The 25,536-nt window shown below is 39.5% G+C and overlaps 1 protein-coding gene across 10 annotated transcripts in view; it reads right to left on the bottom strand.

Moving 5' to 3' along the window:
* The window catches only part of plekha7b (pleckstrin homology domain containing, family A member 7b), a 73,194-nt gene that overhangs the window by 7,276 nt on the left and 40,382 nt on the right, over positions 1–25,536 (bottom strand). For 4 of the 10 annotated variants that reach the window (XM_013908522.1, XM_013908519.1, XM_013908525.1 and 1 more), the window contains 20 exons: positions 25,115–25,226; positions 24,059–24,163; positions 23,585–23,657; positions 23,074–23,174; positions 16,813–16,991; positions 14,959–15,387; positions 14,186–14,717; positions 11,962–12,045; positions 10,792–10,926; positions 9,980–10,048; positions 6,989–7,060; positions 5,786–5,866; positions 5,550–5,699; positions 4,049–4,150; positions 3,724–3,835; positions 3,323–3,531; positions 1,782–1,973; positions 1,582–1,699; positions 1,396–1,487; positions 972–1,190 (listed from right to left, as the gene is read on the bottom strand). In XM_013908522.1, coding sequence (XP_013763976.1) covers positions 972–1,190; positions 1,396–1,487; positions 1,582–1,699; positions 1,782–1,973; positions 3,323–3,531; positions 3,724–3,835; positions 4,049–4,150; positions 5,550–5,699; positions 5,786–5,866; positions 6,989–7,060; positions 9,980–10,048; positions 10,792–10,926; positions 11,962–12,045; positions 14,186–14,717; positions 14,959–15,387; positions 16,813–16,991; positions 23,074–23,174; positions 23,585–23,657; positions 24,059–24,163; positions 25,115–25,226 — 3,166 coding nt within the window. Of the gene's footprint in view, positions 1–971; positions 1,191–1,395; positions 1,488–1,581; positions 1,700–1,781; positions 1,974–3,322; positions 3,532–3,723; positions 3,836–4,048; positions 4,151–5,549; positions 5,700–5,785; positions 5,867–6,988; positions 7,061–9,979; positions 10,049–10,791; positions 10,927–11,961; positions 12,046–14,185; positions 14,718–14,958; positions 15,388–16,812; positions 16,992–18,620; positions 18,941–23,073; positions 23,175–23,584; positions 23,658–24,058; positions 24,164–25,114; positions 25,227–25,536 lie in introns of those variants that run through there. The other 6 variants (XM_013908520.1, XM_013908521.1, XM_013908523.1 and 3 more) reach the window with 6 other exon arrangements.

Genomic DNA, 25,536 nt, shown 5'->3' with positions numbered 1-25,536 from the left:
AAATCAGGTGAGAAAAATGGTGCGATGACATTGACAAGAGTGGGCTTAAGAATGTAATGCTCAGTGTACGTAAATGTTTTGGTCAGTAGAATATAAGTAGGCACTTTCCTTCTCTCTGCCTCACACACACACACGCACACATGCAGACACACATATATGGACAGCAACAGCATGGACACATGGAAGAGCTGGCTTTAATATCTACACGAGGAGAGACAAGACGGCTGCTATGTGACAGCACAAAACACTTCAACGGGTTAGAAATCAATGTGGTAGGATAGTGTTGATGTGAAAGAAAAATGAACAGGTCAGTGAGGAAGGGTGAGAAATGATGGATAAAGCAAAGTTAGAATCCATAGCAGAGAAAAGGGAGAAATGCAGTGACTGAGGTCATTAATATGTTATATGTTTTATAGCCAAGATCTCATCTTGTAAAGATTTTGAAAAAGAAAACAAAATCATCACTATTTAATGTAAATGTTATTATCTGCACCTCATAATGAACACTTAAACAGTTATATATGTGTGCTACTTTTAATGCTGCAGCTTGTTGTAGACCAGAAACGTATCTACTTATCTGTATAGGTCTTTTTTACCGAAGGGCATTTAGGACAAGCACACCAGAAAGGCACTTGGAGACCACATTCTCCTCCTAAGTCATAATATTTTTTTCTTAAAGGGATCCAAGTCTGCAACTCAACTGAATGGGTTCTTTAGGCCAAATGACTTTGGCGAAAAAGACCTACTGAAGCCTGAAAACAACACGTGCTGAATAAGCACAGATAGAGCCACACAGTGAAATGCCATACCGCACTAACTTAATAGTTTAATATAAACTTGGTAACAAGAGAAGCAGAGACGAGACCCACTGCACTCAACACAGGCATGCATTACTGCTGTAGACCGCCACTCTCAGTTTGGTTGTCGTCGTGCGTGAGAGTGTGACGTGTGATGCTGCTCTAGTAACATACTGATCCCAAGTCTGCTGAAAGTGGGCGTGAGGATGACGTGCGTGACGACGAAGCGGCGTGGCGGTCTCCGTGACTCAGGGTGCGTTTGCGCTGGCGGACGAGAGCCTTCTGGTGCCTCTTCATCCTCTCCAGCTGCTCATCAGCGCTCATCTTCCCCCTCTGCTGCTGCTGCTGCGCCGGGTCCACAGCGTACAGACGCTCCAAGGCACTTGGTCTCTCCTGAGACGAGTGGGAAGAGAGAAAGATGATAACAAGAGCAAACACATGGCAGACTTTAGACTGGTGGAAATATGACTAAAATAGCATTGTTTAATTATACAGTGCTGTTAAATTGCTTTTAAAATGCTTGATTAAGTCTTATTAATATTATAAATGAATATAATCTGGGGTTGGAGTGACATGTTCACTCTGTTGTTACCCCCACCTTTATGCCAACTGCTGACGTTGCTCTTCGGAGGGTAACGTATGAGGAGATGCTCGAAGACTGATTTAACCTAAGTGAAGATCCACCCGTTCCTGAGGGGAAGACCACAGATATTAGAAGTCTGTTCTCATCTTAAACAATATTCTAAAGCATTTTGGCGGGATGAACTGACTGTTGTCTATGTACCTCTGCTCGGTAATGTCTTGTAACCTCCGTCATGCCCAGGTGTTACAACACTAATGTGACTGGAGCCATCACCAGCTCCCATGAGTTCTGGATCACTCAGGAAAGGCCTGAGTTCCACCTGACATATACGAGTGGATTTAAATTAGAAACAACATGACATTAAAAATGCAAACACAGCAATACACACAAGCTCTGCGTACCTTGCCGTCCCCGTTTGTGTACTGCCCAGTCTCTCGGTCCCTTTTACGTTCGTCTGACTGACGTTTGAGGCCACGTACAGAGGTGTGTCTGATGACTGTTGTCTCCCGGGGCAAGGGAGGCACAGCGGGGGGATGCTCATCGGGACTGTAGAGCTGAGGTAGAGGAGGTCTGGGAGGCACATCTTCCTCATTCTGCGCACAGAATAAATGTGAACCACTGAAAACAACTGAAGAAGGACTCTAGCCTTGCAAGGACCCCGAATACCAAGATGAAGAGTTCCTGAGCAAGTAACTCTATAGACTGTAGAGCCTGATGACAGTGGCTATGACACAGATTACACAGTATACAGTCATAGAAATGCTGTTACACTTTGACTTCCATCACACATTGGTATAAACAAAGCAGGATTAATGACAAAGATAATACATTTCCAAAACGTTTAAACTTTGAAATACACATTAATTATTTTTCTGCACTTAATAATCCATCAATTTTCTTGACTGCTTATCCAGCTAGTGTCACTGCAGCTTATTCCAGCTGAGATTAGGTGAGGGAGGCAGTACACCTTGGACTCAGGGAACAGATTCAAAAAAATTAACCTAACCTAGAATTTTTTTTGACTGTGGAAGGAAACCAGGGAAAACTGACCAAATCCACAGACTTCAAGCCTAAACCATAATACAAAGTTTGCATTTGGTCACAATTTGGTAAGCAGCAATTTTCAAAATTGTTATATGATTGCAACATAAGCACGTGGCAATTTTTCTTTAAGATTCCAGTAACACTACAGACAACACCTGTGATGTTATGCCCGTTTTGGTTACTTTTATTTGGTTTAATTTTACTGTTTTTTAACAGTTTTGGAAATTTTGTCACAAATGTAATATATCTTAGTTTATCTTGTAATGTTGATTAAACGGGGCTCAGTGTTACTTTTATACATTTGTCTTGCACAATTTAAAAAGCAAATTGAGAAAATTACATCTTAGCTTATCTTACAACAAATTATTCAAAAACACCAAACACTGAGGTTACAGCCCTAACTGCATTTTTCTTGTTCCATTCCAGCTGGGCGTACTTGAATTGAATTGAAAGCCTTTATTGTCATTATACATAGTATAACGAGATTAAAACAGCTCTATAAAAGTGAACTGGATGTCATCTTTTTAACTCACTCAGTTTGTTTTATGCAAAGATGCATGAGCACCAGCAAAAATGTTTACTTACATTTATTACTTGGCTAATTAGTGGCCAAATAAGGTAAATATTCACTTTTTTTCTTGGACTTTTGGACATTATTTCACATTTCTCTATTTCCTGACACTTCATTCAGTTCATTGATCAACAGGGGTAAATAGACTCATTTTAAGGAAAGTGCTAATGGCTTGTTGAAAACCTCCAACTAGAAAAAAGGGAAGTTGAAAATCACAGACTGCAAAATGCACTTCTGTGTATTTAACCAATCAAAGCTGAACACACAATTGCAGAGAGCACATGATTAAACAAACCAACACAAACCAGCTTAAGTTTACTCACTTACCCACTTAGGCCCACTGATGACAGCTGTAGAATGGTGTAATGGCTGCTGGCTGAGACTAGAGGAAAGGGTGGGGGTGTGGCTACTGGGACTGAGGTGGGGGCTGTGCTGCTGCTGCTGCTGCTGCTGGGACAATCTCATCTCCATAGCAGACGCGCTCCCAGACACAGAAGGCACTGATGACACTGACACCGAAGGCACAAATTTCCTCTCTGGGGAATATGATGCGCATGATCACATGACAATAATACACACATGCTGTAAAGACAGCACTTTTAGTTTCCTATGGGAAACATTCAAGGGATTGGTAACAAAAATATGACTGCAGGCTTTAATGAGAAGATACAGTCGCAGGTCCACAGCGATTTGCTTTGTAGACATGGAACCTATAGCGCTTGCCTCACCTGGGTTGGTAACAGAGGAGATGGTGACTTTGTAGTTGGCTTTACTGCTGCTGAGACCTGCGATAACATCCTCAATCCTCCAAAGCTCCTTTCTGATCTGGACCTTCTCTTGCTGCTCACATAGAAACACAGAACCACACACATACACAGAGACGCATACAGACACATTTTCATATTTTACAGATTTTAATTAGAATCCAACACACAATCCTCTGAACCAGTTCTTTGCTTTGTCTGAGTATATGACATCAGCAGTATTTAGCTCATTCCCATTCAAAGCGAGCGACTGCTTGCGGGAGTTAATGGAGATCACTGAGCCACAGACCTGAGAAAGATCACAGCGGCTCATCTGTCCCTGCAGGGCCGACTTCAGCCAGTCCACGTCCCTCTCAAGCTGGCTGTACTCATTCCATGCATTTTCCATCTCCTAAAGAACAAAACACATCACGCTCTGTGTTACAATGCCAAAAAAACAGTGTTCACACACTGTACTTAGCTTGTGAATAAAAAGCTGTTTTAGTGGTGTGTATGTGAGCTGCAGTTAAGACCAGGTGTGTTAAGTGGTGATTTTTATGATTTATCACTTCTTCTTTTTTTTTTAAATTGCAGTGTGCACTGACAGACTACAACCAATGCCTGGAAATGTCTTTAAGCCAAAGACACATTTGTTTGCTTTCATGTAATCTTGCGGTTTATTTGTGAATGTTCTTTTGAAACTCGTAATTTTCATTTCAACACTAAATATTTTGAATATCAGTGAACTTTTTGACCAAATATTTTTTTTTCTGAGTGGCTGAGAAATCTACTCATTTCTTTGTAGCCGTAGGTTTGTCCCTAAGCACTCATTTTGATAGTGACAGTCATCCTGAAACATTGTGCCAGTTGCAGAAACCATAAAAAAGGAACAACTAAAAATAGAAGTGAACATCTTGTTTTCAACCAATAAAACATTTCTTTAGTAGCATGTGCTTACTGTAAGAGCCTGAGTAGTTTGATCCCTTACCTGCCAAAACATCAGTGTCAAATGTCAAAACAAGGTTTTTCAAAAAACTGTACTAGCCAAAAACTCATTTTATCTCAAAAATGGTGTACAGGGTTTCCTTAAACAATGAGAGGAAATAAGTAGTAGAGAACAAAAGAAGAAGAAGTGGTAGGGCAAAAAAGACCTATCTATAGCAGATGAATAACATCTGAAAGCCGTTGTCTTAAGAAAATAATCTAGAAAACAAATCAAAGACCCGACACAGGACATGAAACATACATCTGGTCCTTCTGCTGTACCATCTCCTGTTCACTGAAGCCTGAAATGGTCTCACTGGAAGGGTAGCTGTCATTTGTTTTGCACGGCAATGATGCCAAACACACTGCGAGTGTAGCAAAAGCATACAGATATAAAAATCACACAAAAGAACACTACCAGTCATGGATTGGTCTCCCCAGAGCCCAGAAATCAACATTACTGAAAGACTGTGGGATCATCTGAACACGGAACAGAAAAAAAGGGATCCAACATCCAAAGAAGACCTTTGACCTTTGACCTATGTCCTTCAAGAAGAAAGATATCGTTCCTAAGAGAGTTCAGACTGTGTTGAACAGTGGTCATACCAAATATTGACTTTCAAAATTTTTAAAATTGTGCAAACTCTATATTTCCACATATGTACATGTTTGCACATGCTTCAATAAATCAGTGCACCTATTTCACATTTTCATAGGAGAATATGAAAAAATGAGAGTTGGATGAAAAAGTCTGAGCCAGTTTCACTGAAGAAGGAGGCTGTAGTTTTTGTCATAAGCACAATGGACTTGCAAATCCCGGGTCTTACTGTGGATACTTGAGATATTTCAGCCCTGATATGGACCACGTCCTCTTGTAGTAATTTCTGCTGATAGGCAATTTTCTCAGCATGAGCTGGCTGATCTCTGTAGTCCTCCATCTGCTGGTGGGAAACATCCAGCACAGATTCTAACTTGTCCTACACCAGGGGACGATAACATTGTCATAAACACGTAAGCCTTCATAGACCACACAAGAATACAAACAAATATATACAACTCAAACCTTGTCCTCTTTCAGAGTGCGTATCCGGGCCTCTAGCTCCTGTAGAATCTTGTCTTGTTCACACAGTCGACTTAATTTCACCTAAAAGAAAACATATTGAAACAGTGAGAATGGAGGAAAACTCAGTTCTTCCTATCGCTTCTGATAATATGGCAGAGTGTAGACAGAGAATAGCAGAAAATAAAGAGATAAAACAGTGCCTGAGATTTTTAGATACGGCTTCTGTTTGCACCACCTTTAAATTCTTCCATTCTTGCCTTTGTTCAACTCTATTCCACAATGCACCCAGATAAGACAAATTGATCGTCTCAGTCTGTCAATACGGCTCATCTGTGCAAAAAGCTCAAAGGAATTCCTCTCATCGGTGCAGTGCCAGATATCAAAAGCCTCTATACTATCTAGTTTGGGGGTGAGCTCTGGTAATACCCATTATGAGTAATCATAATCAAGAATCCATATTTTCAATTCACTTTTGGAGAAAGCCGTGTTTATAGAGAGTGACAGATTTGTTTTCCCAGAAATGGGTTATGTGTTTATGAAAACAACATAAGACTGCCTAGTTCACAGTCTTTCTCAAACAGTGTTTTTTTTCTTCTCAGATCTATTTATCATTCTGTTCAATTAATAATTAAGCTGTTTTTATTTTCGCTGCCACATATTGTTGTTTTTAATTGCATGAAATATTCATTGTTCCGATAAATTTACTGGCAATTTCTTATAAATTGTTAAAGTGGAACAATGCTAATGATGAAAAGCCAGGACATCCATCTTATTTACCTCTATTCAGCAGAAAACAAAGAATGAGGAAAGCAGAATCTGGGAAATCAAACTGAAAAATTTAACAGCTCAACATCTAAAACTCCCATTACATGTATTTTTCCCTTTAAATTGCAGGGAGGAAAATAAAAGCTGTGGTCGATACTCTCAGGCCCTCACTGTGCTGCATGGATGGGTGTCCCCACAGTGTTGCAACGCAAATACGTTCCCTTCCCTCTACAGCCTCTGTTTACCACAACTTAAGAACACACACGCAGGCAAACCACACTAAAACACACAGTAAAGTCAGACTAAAGTCAGCTGCTTCTCTGTAGTGGATTGTCAGAAGTCGGAAACAGAGATCTTAGAGGGGAAAAACAGAGAAGGATAAACAGGGTGCTTATCTGACTGTTTTTGTAAATCCTGAGAACAGAATGATTTACTTACATCAGCATCACTTTCTGCTATTTTCACAGGCCTTGATGGTCTTTCTTTCTTTAAACTGTCACGTCCAGTAACCTAAAGTTGAACGAATGACAAAATAAAAAACTGATACATATTTCTAGTTTACAGATAATGGGACTGATACACAAGTTAAGCCGAGTTTACTAAGGAGGAAAACAAAAGAAAAAAAAAACTGATACAAAATTGGAAAGAAAAAAAAACTTATTATAGCTTCGTTCAAACATTTATGCAGATAGAGTTTCTACATCTTTGTGTTTGGAAAAAAGCTCTTACGCTGCTATTTACAGGATGTTTATTACTGTAACTTAACAAACAACTCCTTAATATTACCAGTATGGCAGAAAAAAGTGTTTTTCAGATTTTGTTTTTCACATCCATGGTTTTGAATGGGAACGTTTTTAAGTGGAGACCTAACAAAGGCGTTGATTATTAAAATGCTCCTCAGCCTCCCTGGGAAAGTCTATGCCAGAGTGCTGGAAAGGACCCTCGGATACAGGAGGAACAATGCGGTTTTTGTCCAATTGTTTATAACATTTGGATAAAAAAAAAATCAGTTGTAGCCAGTGATGTGGACATCATCAGATGATCGGTTAGGGGTTCACTGAAGCACCCTTTGGTTTCTGCTTTCAATCCATTCACTTCCACCTATCTAGCAGGGGTGCTGAAACCTCTCCCTAGCCCAGTGATGGATTTGAACCCAGCAACGTCTTGCAGTGAGGCAACCGTGCTAACCACCATGCTGCCATCTGCATTGTGACACTCTTCAGAATTCATCCCGCTACTTCCATCACTACCAGGTCATTACACTGCCTCCACCATTTTTGGCACATCATGTGGTTTACTGTCCAGCGGTTTATTCTGCAGAACTGTGCAGGCTCCTTTTCTGTGTGTAACCAGTAAACTTCTATATTTACATTCATGAAGGCATCTCTTAAACCACCTTGTCGAGAGTGTTTTTTGCTTGACTGGACGTTGGAAACGTGTCTTCCAAACCTTTTTGTGTTGCTGAGGTGGGCAGTTCATTTTTTATTTTTAAGGATGTACCAGATCATAGATTTGGAAACTATTTTAATTTTTTTCTTTGTGATAGATTTAGTTTTCTTTTTCAGTGACATGATGGCCTCCTTTACCTGCAATAACAACTTATCTGGACCTCATATTGAGAGTACCAGTGAACCGCAGCCAAGTCCAAGTTCAACACAGAATCAGCTCCAGATATTTTGTCTGCTTAATTTGTACTGAAATAATGAGTGAACAGGCCTGATGTTACCAAGTATTAAAAACAATGCTTAGGTTTAGAATTATTTTAGTCTGTCTAATTAGCCTGTGAAAATGGGGAACCATGCATAAAATGCATGTAATTCCTGAAAGTCTGCATTTCAGGGACATCTATATGGTTTAATTTAAAGTCCATCGTAGCAACAAAATTACTACAAAAAAACAAACAAAAACAAAACAAAAACAAAAACAACTGTCATTTTCCAGAAACGTATAGACTTAACTAGCTCCACTACAGTTGTGATATTTTTCTCTGCTGATATCAGGCTAATAGTACAGGGTATCTAGCGACTGCCGGTCTTTGCATCGCACCCGGAGGTTCACAAGATAATGACGCAGAGATTTGTCAGCCACTTCTCTATCAGAGTCAGTAATTTACAGAGATCAAAAGGTTGATTATTCATATATCGCCCACATTAGGGTCACCACACGTTGAACAGCAGTATGGACCAGTGCAAATAGGAGACTCAGTTAAAGGGACATTCCACTTATTTTACATGTCACGGTCAATTAGTAGTCTTGTGGGGGTATTGCACAGTCTGTGAGAAAAAGTTTTATTATGTATTCTGTGGTTGTAGGGAGATCGTCATGAAGTCTGGGAAAATTATTACAGTGATCACCAGCATATTTTTTTCTTGGCTTTGGAAACTTTGAGTTTTTAAAAGAAAGTCTCAGTTTCATTCTTGGGGCACTGAGTTTAAAAGGCGTGGGTGCTTATGAGTTAGGACCAACTATGCAAAAATCAACTCAAAATAAACAAGTTTTGACTATGTTTTTTGCAGTCTGTCCCTTTGCCAGCTCTAATTAAGTGCATTACCAAGTATCTGTAGGAGTTTTTGAAGACCATAGCAAACTTACACCGCTGCACATTTTCATCCATTTCCACCAGTTACCACAATAAAACTATGACTCAGCCTATAATATAAAATCGTATTTACTTTGCTAATACATAAAAAATACATAAAATTTCCTAAAGAGCCTAATTAGGCCATCTGTTATGCTCTAACAAATAAAACAAAAGCAAAAAGTCAAACAGACATTCAGTACTGTTAGTGGTGCTTATTAGCATGCAATTCAAAATCTCAGTGGTGAGTATCACACGATGGATGATCGGATGAAGGGATTCATGTGTAAAGATCCTGCATAATTTACTGGGATGCGTCACATTCCATTTAAAAAGCAGTACAATGGTCTATTTCACTTGTATGCACATCATCCTCACATTCGAGCAAAACATGACGTGGGCATTTCAAACACACTGATCTCTTTTTGATTTCTTTTGATCCCAGAAAGCGAAAAGTTATTTGCTGTACTGCGTATCACAAGATGACTTCCCTCAACTCACTTTGCTTTTTTCCTTTCTTTTTTTTTACTGATGCAGAGCTGCATCAATAAAACACTTCAACACTTCAGCATCATTATTACTTTATACCAGTTTCACTGGACAATTTTCAGGATTTATCAAAGCAAAACTGAAAAGTATCTTTTTCTTTATCCTTAAATTGATCATTTGTGCAATAAGAAGACAGTTTCGAGAAATGTTAATTCCATTGTAAAGGACAGAAATAGAACAGAGGACAGAAAGGAAAAGAGGGAAACAGGGAGGCAGATGTTGGAGGCAGCGACAGGAGAACAAGATTGTAGTCCAGAGAGGGGAGGTGGAGAAGAAGATGAAAAAGACAAAGTGCCATTTACTTTGTTGGGGCCCACCTTCAGATCTAGATACTCCAGGTCCTTCTTCAGTTGTATGTAAGTATCATCAGCCTTTAAATGAGCAATGGAGAGATAAATCATTTGAAATGAAGCTGCAAAGGATAATGCGTGATCAGATGACACTTAGGACCTTTATTTGGGATTTTCTAGCAGAACTTTAATTAACTTGGTCTCAATTACAGTGCACTTCTACCTCTGTATTTTTATCTACAGTCAAGCTCTAATTAAGTAATCAAGTAATTGTTTTGATCTGGTTTAATGTCTCATGTATGACCTTATGCACAACTGAGGAACACAGACATGTGCATGACATGTGGTCAGACAGAGAGTTTATATTTCTCCATAAGCGTGGAGGATGGCCAGAGAATGGTCGGTTGCTAAAAACTGGGTGGAGTTGTCGCTGCTGCTCTTACAGCATTGTGCTTGCTTCCAAACTACACAGAAATGTTCTGATAATCAGACATTATTGTGGTTGTGCAAGGTTATACATCTATGAGACAACGCAAAGTGTAAAATACAGGCATGGGCCACAAGCAACATGCTCCAAACATGGCATATCCCTGTTTACAAACAGTCACACAAGGCTCCGAGTATCGATAATATATAACTGTTAATACAATACAAGTCATGTCAAAGTGGTTAAATGAACAAGACATCCAAGCAGAATCAGAAAACTGCACAGTCTGTAACGATGATAGGGTAGTAATGTATGGGAATGGCTGGGGAGCAGGGGACCACAATGCACTGGCAAAGGATGCACTGGGCTGCATTAGGGAAATATGAGGGTCCCTGACCTGCATGCTGGGGCCTAGTAGGCCGTTGTGCTGGTGGTGCTGCAGGTGAGCGAATGCATTGCTGGGACTATGTGCACCAGCCATCTTGGCCTGGTGCCTCCGAAGCTGAATGAGGAGCAGAGTCAGCTCCTCTGGCTGTAGCGTAGCCCGGGTTTAGGGGCCAGTGAAAGCACAGAGGGATGAGAGGAAATATTTCATAATCATCTGGGCAGTAAAGTGGCTGAGCTGCAGTAACTGTGGAGTGTGGCAGAGACACCAGTATACTGCTGCCTCCAATAATGTAACACTTTATGTGAAAGGTACATGAATTGTCACCTCTTCATAGAAAACGGGACACATTAATAGCATTAATTCATTTATGAAAAACACATGTTAAACACCAGTACCTCATCCTCACTCTTATCTAACACTGGCCCTGCCCCCAAATATTTCAGATATTTTATACATTCATGTTTGTAATTTTCAGTATTGTGCAGAAGTCTTGAGTCACACCTCATTTCTTTATATTTTATTTCCAAGAAGCCAGACTTTTTCAGTAGTATTGAACAATAGCTCTTCCAAAGCGTCTGTGGACATTTGCTTTTTTCACTCAGTTTAAGTCCAATCCTTGACCATTTTTAGAGGAATGTTTTTATTGTTGTTGTTTGTTGAACCACATAACAACAACATCTGAATCATCTGAGCATAAAAGGGACCAAAGTCAGTGTTGTCTCTACACATAACAGCAAACTGTGTATGTTTATGTTCTGGATATAAGTATCTTTTCCCCCTATAGTTTCTTTATACAGTTATATTTTTACACGGTTTTACTTTAATTAATGAATTCGTTGTTTTTCATGCATGAAGTCATGAATGAATTTGTGATAATTCATGTACCTTTAACACAATGTGTCCTAATAATACCTGAAAATGTAAAACCTAGAGCTACACAACAAAGACTGTCATGTGAGGACGGCCTGCTGTGCTGTCTGAACAGAAATGCTATCAGGAACAAAAACACTGGAACAAATTCTACATGTGATAATGTCACAGACGGCCCCCATTAATTACGTTTCCAGTTCTTACCTGGATTCATTTTCCTAGACTATTATAACGCTTTGTTAATATTATAAAAAGTCCATTTTTCATATTGATCCAAGTAAGTAATATTAATGTAATAGAAGCTCATACCGTTTTGCCATGCAAGCTGGGAGCACTGACTGTGTGTGTGATGTAGCCCATGGCTGGCACGGACCTCCTCTCTATTTGGGAATTCTGTGGAGAAATGCAATTCGTTCACTTGTTAACGCAGATCATATAGAATGAAATCAAACAGAATATCTGATTTACTAAATAATCTTCAATAGTGTGTTGAAAGTGATATATGGATCACTTCATCACACTAAGTCAAAGTTAAACCATTGCCTCCAAGTCTGCAAACAAATTTGACTACACAGCAGATTTATTTTTTCCATCTATCCTTTTCTCGCTTTCATCACTCCTACTCTTATACGAAACAAGGTGTGCCCTGAGTTTTCAGATGCTACAGGGCTCGGAAAAATTTGACGTTTTTGCTTAACACACAGAATTAGCGAAAACCAGGCCCACCACAGAAGCTTAAAAGGACACAAACAACAAGAGATTTAATTAACTACACATAAATTATACTAAACCTGCTTTCTTAAAATAACATTTGTTTGCTACCAGCAAGAGAAGCACTGTAAGCCATTCCCTTTGAGATTCCCATGCCACAATTTTTTTGCTGTATAATAGGTTTTTTATTTAAATGTGAGATCAGAAGAAAGAGACCGCTGCTGATGTTTGAGATACAGTAGAGATGTTTATAGGGTGCTGAGAAGCCCAAGGCAAATTGGATTAGCTGCTAATAAAACATACTTCTTAATGATATTCCGCAGAGGCACACAGATCGCTATTACTTAAGTGCACTCCAGCCAGAGAGCACCATCAGCCTCAGAGATGCTGGGTGCACCAAAACTAAGTTCAGTGCCAACTAAATTTAGTTCCCATAAACATCGCTCCCTAGCATAGTCACTGTGGCTACCTTTGTTAAAAATGTATCCTTTAGAGGGTTTTCCATAATTGCGCGTCACTATATTTTATGGTTGTAATTAGAGTCTTGACACTTGGTTGAATCATAGGGGAAACAGAGCATCTGCAACACTTTGTTTACTTGTGTAAGGCCAACGGGTTGGTTATGAGGGTTGTGTGTGTTGGCAAATGTGGTGATGGTTTGGAGGGAGATTTTTTTCACATGTGGAGGGTGTGGTGGGGAGAGAGAGCAGGGTGTGGATTACAGGACGTGCTCCTGGGCTCCGTCTCCTGTGGCGGTGGCGGTGCTGTCTGAGCGCTACGACGTTTTGGGGGGACGGCAGAGTAGCGAGCTTTTACTCGCATGCGCTCACACCACCTGTGGAGTAGGCCTGGGTGTGGACTGTGTGAATCTGCAAACGATTCACATGAGCATCAAAGTGTGCGTGCTGTAAAGTCGGAGCCTTCTCATGCTCCTCGCGCGATCTTCCCATGGTGTCCTTGTGAGCTCACAACATTCTCCAAGTTGTGACACCTCATATCCACAAGCTACCATGAGAATGAGACCTTTGTCATTTGGCTCAGAACATGTGAAACACTGAGTTTTACTTCAGTCCCATGTCAATGACAGGCCACTGCTGTTTACTGTCTCACAGTATCACCAGTGTTTAAGGCCCAATTACTGAGTATCAGCACATAAATTCATAAAGGGTGGGACTTTCATCTTTCCATCCAACACTATGTGCAGGTCTCCATCCAAGCTTACTATGGGAGAGAAACAACACTGTCAACACACCGGCTACTTTCACACCATCCACAAAAACTCCACTGTTCCCATCATTCAAGATACACTGAAGAGATTAATTGAACTAGCTGGGAACACAAGTATTATTTTCAGTTACTCTGCCATTTATTTTATTCGTTAGTCAATTAATTATTTAGATAACCAATCAGTCAAAAGACTTTTTGTTTTTAGATGAAAGCAAAAGAAAATGTAATCAGTAATATTTAATATCCAATTAACAAAGGTCCTCTTACACAGAGGAATCAGTTCTTTGCTGGTTTTAATTTATGGGAGGCTAATTAAAAATATGGAATGACACGTGCACTATTCTTACCTATTATATCTTAACTACAGTTTATCATCATGTAAATCAAAGTAAAAACAGGTATTTGCAGGTTTATTTAATAAAATGGATATTAAATTATTACTGTTCACTGAATGCAACATTTCTCTGTGCATTTATGATTTTATCCCATTGAGTATTTTAGAACTAGAGTATTAAGAACTGCAATTAATACTCTAAATGTACAAATCTAACTGAAAGAAAGGCAAACTAAGCGCCTCCTTAACTAGGTGTGCTACCTGAGAAAGATGGGCACAAAAATGCCCGGGTGAGCTTGATCTTGTGCTGTCCCCTGGTGCCAATTCATCCAAGGGCCTTACTGTGCGTCTGTCTGAAGGAGTGTGTGGTCTGCGTGGAGACAGGGGCTTGAAGGATGATGGTGGGACTTCACATGGTGATGGAGGAACAGAGATGGAGCGTGGCATTTCTACAGTCACTCTGAAAGATGAGGAGTCTGTGAAGTTGGGGCCGGTGTAAATAGGAGCGGTGGGGCTGCCGTGACGAAACTGCTGCCGTTGCTGCCACTCATACAGCTGCCACACCATTCCCTCCTTGGTGGCCATTCGCTCGTCAGTGGACATACGGAAGTGGCTGAGCCGGTCATGGGCGTACTTGTAGTCACTGGGCAGATTGCATGTTGCTGGAGGAGAGCTGCTGCCACAGGGTAGACGGGGAGACTTTGGCAATGACTGATAGGTGACATCTGCTGCACTTGATTTGGGCTTTAAGGGAGGAGTCCATCGAGGGAGGTTGAACTCAGCAGAGGGAGCACTATGAAAGAAAGAAGAACAAGGAAATCTTTTAGCTGTGTTTTTTTAATCTATTATAGAGCCATAATGCTTTAAATAAGATAAAATGAAATTCAGTAGAAAGATTAAAGCAATCTAATAAGTGAATCCTCATAAAAGCCACTAGAGGGAGGCATAGACTCAAAGTTTCTTTGTCATTAGTCATGCTGCTGTTATAGAGAAATGTTAGTTGAGTCAAACTGATTGTGTGAAGTCAGACTGACCTCTTCGGGGGGTCTCCTTTTTGAACTTTGACCCAGTGCTCCACCTGAGCCAACGTGTTCTTCCTCTGAACATGCTTCTCAGTGTCTGCCCGTGTAACGAAACCCCTCTGATAGACAAGATTTCCATTTTGTTCTGGTGGCAGAGCCACTTGGATTACAGTCTTTTGTCCATTCTTATGGGCAGCACCATTAACAGCGTCTGGAGACAGTCTCTCTACTCTCTCCTGTGGGGCTGTTTGGCTGGGTTTCCCCTGGATCTCTAATCCATACCTCACCTCGTCTCCATGAGCCAGTCTGATACCATTGCTCTGAGCTTCCCCTCTGTCTGTCCTGTGAGCACTTTCTGGCTGAGATGAGCTCTGGTTAGTGTGGACATGGTTGGTCTGTGGGACTGCCTGTTGTGCAGCTTTCTCTGGCTTCTCCACCTCTCTGTGAAGACATGACATAGGATTGATATGATATTTAAACCAATGTCAAACCTGCCAGTAAAAATGTAAAGAGTTTCACTGACGTCAGATGATTTTCACCCACACGATGAATTAATATCACTTAGTGGTAATTTCCAAGAGAATTCATATGGTTAAAGAAATTATAGCCAGCTGGTCATTTTTACCCTGTCAAAAATGCCATTTTTATTCATATCCCCCGAGTTGTCAGTGATGCAGGGAGATTATGCCTTTACTGGAAAAGACTCAGTGTCGAAGGAATGAGTAGACTGGAGAAGTTCCCAGTCCTTTTTTTTTTTCTTAATGAAGTTTTCACTAATTTTAGAGGCTGTTTAAGGTCCCCTCATGACACTTTTTTAATGATACACATCGGGAGAAATAAAAGAAGGGTACTTCAGTTTGCCATGTAATGTTGTACTTCAAAATATTCTGATGGAAAATAATATGTTTTATCAAGTATATTAAGTAAGATAAATTATACCTGACATTACTGTTACAGGGTTATGAGATTACACAGTATTAATCAGTGGATAGAGAACACAATGGGAACTCTAATCAACCTTAAGTGGTCCTAAAGGTAATTTCCAAATCCATTTGCAGAGACACAAATCCAGAGCACGGGGAGCTATTCATTAAATATCCAACTGCACATTTTCAAAGGAGCTAAAATGGAAACCCCAGAGCACCGGAGTAATATCACTCACTTTATCTTCATCAAATACTTTAGTTTAGAGCACCACCTTTTTAATGCATTGCAACCTAATGCTCCATACTTTAAAACATGTATCCTTATTCCCGAACATTGGATTTTCTTGGTGTGTTATTTACAGTTTCACAAACTTCATACAGTTGATGGACACTAATGTCTAAAGGGTATTTCACATAACTTGTATTTCATTTCAAAGAACACAACAATGGGATTTTGAGCGCTTTCCAAAATATTATTAAAAAATTAGGTAGTGATGTACATTGGTCTCTAGATGGCAACATTGCACAGATCATTTAAGCTATGCAGTACAGCCTGCTAATGTAAGATAACTCTGTATACAGCGAGTATCTGGCTATATATTTTAGAGCATTTCTGCCCTCCATTAAATATTTGAGAAAGTCTACTTTGCAGACACAGCTGGACTCACAGCTGCAGAATACTGAAGTTACAATGCAGCCCATTACGGAAAACAGAATTTTATTAGTGAATCATATAGATACTAAAGAATCTGACCTTCAGGACTGCAGTATAACAGTGCTGTTGAGTCCTTAAAGCATGATGCACTAGCAAAGGTTCTAGTTGTTTTTGATCGGGACATCCAGGCTCCCTTTTTTAATCTAATCTCAATAGATATCCAGTTCTTCTGTGCAAACTTGCACTAGAACCCCAACCAACTGAACCCAGTAGAGTGAGACCAACCTCTTTATCATGTGACTCTGCTGCATCAGCGCAGCCTGGTTCATGGCCCGGATCCAGCCATTCATGTCCTCCTGTGTGTCCGCACTGAAGAAATATGTCCGCATCCCGCAGTGTTCTGCCTGTGAGCCAATCACAGAGTTCTTATTGTAAATGTAGGAGCGCATTCCAGTATGGCTCGCCTATCAAAGAGAGAGAGAGATGGGGAATAGACGTGAGAGCGTCTTACTAAAGGCAGGAAAAAGCTGCCAGACAGGCCGATAAGTGCTTTATTGTTCAATGATCGCTGCCAACTCACTGAAGTTTACAGCAACAATATACAGAAAAAGAATGGAGGGGAAAAAAGTGCTGCAGCAGAAAATATGTTGCTGTTGTTTCTGGCAACACAAAAAGCAAAACATAAAGGTTACACCTTCCCGTCTTTAAGAGAAATTCTTCTAGAAATACACAAATTATATACCAGCTGCAGCGAACAACCAAACAGGAACAAAGAGAACAGAATTACGGACTCCTTTAGACACAAGCACACACGTAACCGCATATAAAAAACCACTCAAAGGGTGAGCAGCTGTTTGTAGTTTCACAGGTGTTTTTTACCTACTACTGTTTACATACTTTTCCTTACCTTTTACAATATATTATAGTAAGAGGTAAGTGAAATGTTAAATCTTCAATTACTCAACAGAAATTAAAACTATATTTACTCTTACTCTATAGAGGTTTCCAGAATGAATGTTTTTGAGGAATTTATTGGCTATTTCACATGAACTGTAAGAGCATGACCTTCAACGAGTCCAATACAACACACTTGATAATGAGAAACAAAATAAATATAAAAACTTTATGCAATTATACATATCCTTATTCATCATATTAACAGAAAAGCAGAAGGCCACCTGTGATTAAAAAAAAAAGTAGTTTATTGAGTTCAGGCTGACTTTATTAATAAGAGAAGTCTCTATTTTCATTGATCTGTTCAGAAAGATCTTTACTATGTAGCACTCATAATTTAAAATGATTATTATTCATTAATAATTATAATGATTATCACTCAATAATCTACTAAAAACTCAACATGTTAGAGGCCAAACACGGCAAAGCAAACTCAACAAGACCTGCTTCCAAAAAGAGGGGGAGAATTGTGTTGGGTTAATTTCATAGCTTGTATTAAAAAATAAACACACGTACAGGAGATGGCAAACTGCTAATGACGACATACATTCCATGAAATGCAAAGAAAAATGGCTGACACCTCGCCATTCTCCCTCTCCCGCGATGATGGAAATGTGATGAGTAATAAGCAGCCTGACAAGACAAATACCAGAGCCTCAGAGCATTTACTTTACATTTTCAAAGTGATGAAATGGTAAAATGAGCATCAACATTTGCCAATTGATCTCATTTATAAAGTTAGTAATTGGTGAACCTGCTAAATATATGGGATTGGATTATAGATGAAACAAACATCTGAGGGTAAAGTGCTGACTCTTGTGCTACTGGTGGATTAAGTTTTAAAGAGTTATCAGTTCTGCGCTAAATATCTAACATTCATGTCCAGGAAGAATGCTTATACTGTAATAGATGTTTTAAATGTGGTGCATGTAAAAGAAAAGCACTCGATTAATGTTTCCCACTCAAAAGATTTGTCTAATCTAGCAATGATTGCTCTGGCATTGTCCATAAATGATTTGTCATTCGTTTCCATGATGAGGCTTAAATGCACATTTAGAAATGTGCATTCAGCAGCTAGACGCAAACAAATGGAGGTGAAGATGGTGCGCTACTGGTGAGGCTATAGTGAAATCAAATACCTATTCATGTAACACAGGAAGCCTGTGTGATTCAGGACGGCCGCCCACAGAGAACAGTACTCACTCCGCCCACGCAAACACACCGGGTCACAATGGAAGGCAATTGACCAACAGGGAATGAGAGAAACACAGTGAGGTGAGCAAAAACAGGAGAACAGAAAATAACAGAAAGTCACAGCTGATCAGTGCTGATTCAAACAGAGAGAACAGAAATGGCTCCAGCTGGAGTCCCTCGTCATCACAAAAGCAAGAATGAGTAATAATGGGAGCATCGTAAGTGCTTTGACACACGACTGTGGAATCAAAGCACAAAGCATTACAGCACCAAAGTCCTTACACAACATCTTAAGTTTTATAAATCCAACCGCTCATTTAGCTGATTTTCAGTAGAATTTGAACACTTTATTCGCCTCATCTTCAAATCATTTTTAACCCAGGTAAAAGATTAATCTAGAATTAACTCTACATGTCAGTAGATCTAAGAGAGAGACATATCATTCCTGGACACCAACAACAACTCAGCTGTTTTCATGCTTGCTTGCTTAGCAGTAACTGAAAATTTCCAAAGCACCTCAGATACACATAATGAAATCTCCTGCTCTTTAATGCATGATGGCACAGGGAGAGCTAAGGGTGGGGGGATGGGGGATCCCTTAAATACAAGGTATTAATGCAAAGCCAACGCTCATTTCTCCTAACTGTACATACACTCCCGCCCAACAGCGAATATGCTGAATGCATTATTAATATTCTAAGCAGCAATTACCATACAAATTTCAGTGCCCGTTGTATGAACTTTAAAACACAGTACATACATATCACATGAGCACAGACATTGTAATTCACACTGGCATGCTCTCACAATCAGATAATCTAAGAAAAAAAAGCCCAAAAGAGCTGAAAGGATTATAACAGAATACCCAGATGCTGCTGTGCTGCATCAACATTCAGGCACTATTATTCTTTGAGGGACTCTGTGCTTCCACAAAGAGGACCTAGATGATGTTAACACACAAGAAACATAATTTCTTGTGTCCTTCTTTTTTTCAAAATTTGCAAAAACGAAAGAAAACAAAAGAAAAAAACCCCCAAAATATTTGTTGCATGTAAGAAAAACGTCATGCACATATATTAAAGTAAAAGTGATACAATTAACACCAGTTTTCGCTATATTACCATTCAGATTTTGGTGACAGAAACATTTTCTTATGCTTCACACACTGTTTTGAATACTGAATACACCTAAACATATTTTTCTTCTCAGTTTATAATAGTGGATAAAATCTGATAAGAAATAGTTCTGCTGTACTTGATACATGGACAGTTGTACTGTAGCGGTTCGCTCTAATCCCCGCTATTGAGTTTGTTCTAGAAAAGGTCAGAAACCAGGAGGTCAAAAATTCCATCACACTCTGCACAACTTGAGAAAGAACGATTTATAGAATGATATTTAAAAAAAGCTGAGTTAAGACCACCTCAGGTGCATGCAAAATACTTGTTTTGCAAAAACCTGAACATACATAATAATCAAGAGTGGAGCTGTTGTTTAGTTCCAGTGAAACTTTCTCCACTCTTGAGACTATATTAGTTCTTCATGTAATACAATGAAGTTGCAAAAGATACCATAAATAAAAAGTTTAAGTTCAGTTAAGTTTAGCTGCTGGTAAACTGCTGCTCCTGTGTTCTTTAGACATTTCTCACTATTCTAATCACTTGCATGCTGAATCTCTTCCACGGTTTTAAATGGTAAAAAAAAATGTTATTGCTGTGGGGCACAATAGGAGACAGTTGTGTTCTGGATGTCTCTTTTGTTGGGCTTGATCAGTACTAACTGTTCCATGGAAAGCTGTTGATTTATTTCTTAGTCATAACCAGACACCCGCCTCTGATGACCTCCTGATCTTACAAATCGGAACAGCCAATGGCAGCTCTATGAAATCCATACCTTTGGTAATCTTTACATAGATTTTTATGGGTGAACTTTGAGAACTGTCTCATATCAACTCAGCAACTAATAAATGAAGTTACAGCTGTGGTCATGAATATCATGGGGAATTTTAAAGATGTCTTTGAACTGTTCTTTTTCCAGGGTGGAGAGATTATACAGCATACATATTTAATGACTTAAAAAAAAACAGAAATTGGGTGCACAGGTTTGAGTGTATTTTGGATTTTCTCCAATCCACAGAATCAAAGTATACATACAGAAGCACAGACATCCATATACCCCCTCTGTTTGGTTAAATGTCCCTTGGCAAGTTGGACCTCAATAAGACGTCTTGGCCATCACCAAGCTTCTGGCATAATTCTGGCTGGATATTTGATCACTCTTGTTGGCAGAATTGGTAGAGTTCACTTAAATTAATTGGTTTCCTGGCACAGACTTGGCCTTTAAGCATAGTCCAGAAATAGGATTGAGGCTCTTGGAAAGGTCATCATTCAAGCTTAATATTAGCCTGCTTTATCCATCCCCAAACCAGTTTTGATGTGTGTTTGGCATCACTGTCCTGTTGGAACACACAGATTTGACCACGTTTGAATCGTATACAGTAGTTGTGAATTTGAGGTGAAGTTGAAGAATTTGGTACTCCATCTTCATCATTATTTCATCCACTTTGTGCAATGTGCGAGTACCACTGGCAGGAAAACATCCACAGAGCATGATGGTACCACCATGCTCGACAGATGGTACAGTATTCTTACATTTGAAAGCATCGCCATTAACTCTAAACATACTAACGTCATTGTGGCCAGATAAATCCACCTTTGTCTCGTCTGACCATAACACGTTTCTCCAGAAGACTGAAGAAAGACATCTTCAAATTTCAATTGAGTTTGCAGCTGTCAGTTTTGGAGCAGGGGCTTCTTGCTTGGTCACAACCCCTCCCAGTAAAACTTCCCTTGCTGTGGACACTGGTGCTCCAGCATCTTCCAGTTCATAGCAGACTGGAGCTTTGGTGGTTCCTCGGTTGTTCCTGAACATTTTAACCAATTTCCTCTCATCTTAGGGTTAGACAGTTTGGGTCTTCTTCCACAATTTGGCAAAGTGCTGACAAATCTGAATGATTCCTAATACAGTTGTTTGAACTGATAATCTTTAAATCTACAGTTGTTTAGAAATCGCTCCAAGAGGCCTTCTCAATTTGTGTAAATCTACTCTAATTCTCCTTCTTAGCTCTTCAATGGGTTCCTTGGACTTTCCTATTGCTCTGAGTATTGGTTAATTCAATGATTGGTGTAAAAAATCCTTGTATGCCTGCAAAGAGAAACTACCTGTTGTATTCAATCATGATCACTAACAAGGAGTTGGCCTTGTCAACGCCGAAGATACTGGAGAGTCTTCAGTACAACTTTACAAAGATTTAAGTGAGTTCATCTATATACACTGCTCAAAATAAAAAATAAAGGAACACTTTTTAATCAAAGTATAGCATCAAGTCAATTACACTTGTGGGCTATTGATCTGGTTTGTTAAGTAGCAGAGGAGTTTGTTAATCAATTTCAGCTACTTTGATGTTAATGAAATGAACAATAGGTGCAGTAGAAGGTTAACAGTGAGACAGTGACAATGAGAATTATCCGGTTTAGTGGTGGATCCATGGAAGGACACACAGACCTCTACAGGTTAGGCAACGGCACCCTGACTGCAATCAGGATGAGCTCAGACTGTCATGAGCTCAGTGATGCCCCGGTCCATATCTGGGAGGAGATCCCCCAGGACACCATCCATGTCTTACTAGGAGCATGCTCCAACATTGTCAGGCATGCATATAGACACTCATACAAACTACTGAGCACCATTTTTAGGTGCTGCAATGGAATTCTGACAAAATGGTATAGCTGCCACATCATTTTCTGGGTGCCTTTAAATTCAGCCCTCTGTAGGTTGATCATTTTTATTTCCATCAAATGATATGCCATGTTTTCATTCCTAATGCATTAGCCAGTCCATATCAGTATAGATCTTCATCAGTACGTTTTTCCCATTGAGATGTGTTCCCTTACATTTTTTTAACAGTGTCTTTGATCCTGTATGTATACCTCTGACCTTGTGCCAATTCGATAAAAAGAACAAAAAATAACACAGCATTCATGCTCATGATGAGTGTATTTAAACTTCTTTCCACAGTTGTATGATCTGACTATTTTTGATGCTCTGTTGTAAAGACACATTTTGGTAGATACTGAAGTATAGAAGTGTCATACCTAATCAAAACAATAACTCGATAAATAACAATAAACATATGGATATATGAAAATGAGATATGAAAATGAGATCTGGGCACCAGGCAGCACACAAACAGCCTTTCTGTGTTGCAGTGAGCAGAGTGAGGGGAAGGATTGTTAACAAATAACAGCGCAGCAATAAATAATCTCAGATGAAGTTTTGAAATCCGCACATAGACATGAAAACTTCTTTTAAAGATCTGACTCAGTGCCACTTCAGTGTTACCTTGAAAGCATATTTGCGGTTTATGTGGTCCTCAGGCTCAACTGGCGAAATGACATAACTGGGCAGAGGGATGCTGCCAAGTACTGTTTCCTCTCGGCTGTCTGTGAAATCAGAACACACACATACACAACATTGTTACTTGCATTCAGAACAACATCTAATTCTGCCAATATCTTTTACGATGTTTACAAATGACTGCAGATTTATGAATAGCAGGAAAATTAGCGAGGCATAACTCATGCAGGACTCAAGATGCTGCAAGGGCATGTGGCTGCATGTGGTATGATGGGGCATGTGGCTTATCTATTATTCAGTATTATTAATAAAGGAGAGAAGGTACATGCTATGGCAACGCAAGAAGAGATCTCAAGGTAATAAGGATGCAAAAGCTGGTGGAAAAAGCATGTCATATATCTAATTACAGGCTGTCATTAATCAAAAATGGCAGCAGAGGAGATCGCTAAAGGTTTGCATGTTAACCCTTCACCAAGTGCACTGTTCGTACGCTTACCTTTGTAGTAAAACAAGCAGTAGTCGGACAAAACAAACCACTTCCGTTTCCATAGTCGCATTCCAGAGCTGTCCTAGAAATGGATCGGGGGAAACGCAATACAAACAATATTTAGAAATCCTCCTGCAGGAATATATTTTAATTAAAAAGTGCAGTTTGGGAATAACCTGCTTTTTAATTAGGATTACTTTGGCAGAAAGCTGCAGTTGCTACATTTAATTCAGCACTGTAGTTTTATACTTCCAAGGATTGTGAGATTTAAAGGTTTTGTAAGGTCAATATGAGCTTTTAAGTTCTGCTAAGGGACAGAGAAAGATCACTTCCATACTGCACAGTTACACCTCTTACACAGTGAAGGATGGTAATCCTGTGGCTGATATTTCACTGCGTGACACATTTAAACATTTGCTCAGTCTTTAACACGTGCTCCTGTATAACACATCTGCCTGTCGGACTCACTCTGAATATCCTCACCTGTTTATAGAGCCAGCCTCTCACCACCACTGGGATATTGAGGTTTCTTTTAATAGCATGATCCCTTTTGCCAAAATTGTGTACTTTCCCCGTACCTCTGGAGCCCTGCAGGAGCCACAGAAAAACATAATCAGTAACAAAATAAAAATAAAACATGAGGAAATTTTAAATTAACATATATAAAGTCATTTTGCGTGATGCTAGCCTACACAGTACAGAGAAAACAAATGCATCATTTTGTTACTTAGAAAGGAAAAATCATTTTTCCTTTAAAATAATAAAATGGCCTTCTTTCCTGGAAGCTCCTTTTTTTAAACATCCTTAACGAGAAAGGGAAATACCAAAAGTATACTCCTGTGGACGCACGTGTTCACTTATAATAGAGTTTATTTTTAGACAAAGTCAGTCAGTCTCTCAGGTACATTTATACAGTAAATATGTGAGGCTGTTTGGCTGACGAGTTGCTTAAAAAGACAAAAATCAGGATTTGTGATCATTTTCTTTTTAAGACACTAAATAAAAAACATACATGGTAACAAAAAAATAACAAAATGAATGAGGTGCACTATTCAACTTAAATACATATAGCTTCTCTGACTGTAACTTAATAGTAGTCGACTCATTTGTTAACTGGGGAAATAAAATTTTGTTACACTTGTTAAATTTGGACTGTTAATTGTGGCTCACATAATCAATGTGATAATTGATCTCTGGACTATAACAGAAAATGGACTGGTTCTTATATAGCGCTTTAGCACTCAAAGCGTGTTATCCATTGTGTTTTATTCATCCATTCATATACACTTTTTACTATATCTAAGTACTTTCAGTCTGACATTCACACTTGGTATGCAGACTGGAGGAGCAAGGCATTAAACCGCCAACCTGTTCTACCTCCTGATATTATGACAAATTGAACAAATGTATTAAAATTTGTAACATCATAATTTACTAAAACTCAAAACAAAAGGTTATCTCGATCAGTAATACATTAACTGGTTCATGCTCTACAGTATATCTAAAGCCTTTGCTTCTCAGAGAACCACTGAGACTCACCTTTGACCCTGAGGAAGCATCGACTGCTGCTGAGGTCACAGCCTTGGAGGACTCTGTGACCATGTTGGCTGATCTCTGATTGGCCGCTGACTTGGACATACGGGATTCTATCCTACATTTGAGACGACAGCGTGGAAGAAAAACAGAATGCAAAAAAGGATGAAAAGCACTGGCAGTGTTGTTCCTTCTCAACTCCTCTGACAAGCTCCAAACATGCAATAAAACAGAGCGCAGTCCTTTGCTGAGCTTTCACATATAAAGGATATGACTATTTCCTGACACCAACGTGAGACCAGTCAGAGCCAATGGTTTTCCACTGGATGTGTTAACAGTGAGGAAAAACTCATGTAACACTTGGCCTGGCAGTCACCTCGTGGCACACGCGCGCGCACGCGCACACACACACACACACACACACACAC

The sequence above is a fragment of the Pundamilia nyererei genome, unplaced genomic scaffold, assembly GCF_000239375.1.
Source record: "Pundamilia nyererei isolate P.nyererei 1_Seehausen unplaced genomic scaffold, PunNye1.0 scaffold00011, whole genome shotgun sequence".
NCBI classification, from domain to species: domain Eukaryota; kingdom Metazoa; phylum Chordata; class Actinopteri; order Cichliformes; family Cichlidae; genus Pundamilia; species Pundamilia nyererei.
The sequence above is the reverse complement of the archived record's forward strand: the minus strand, read 5'-3'. Positions and strand labels throughout refer to the sequence as shown.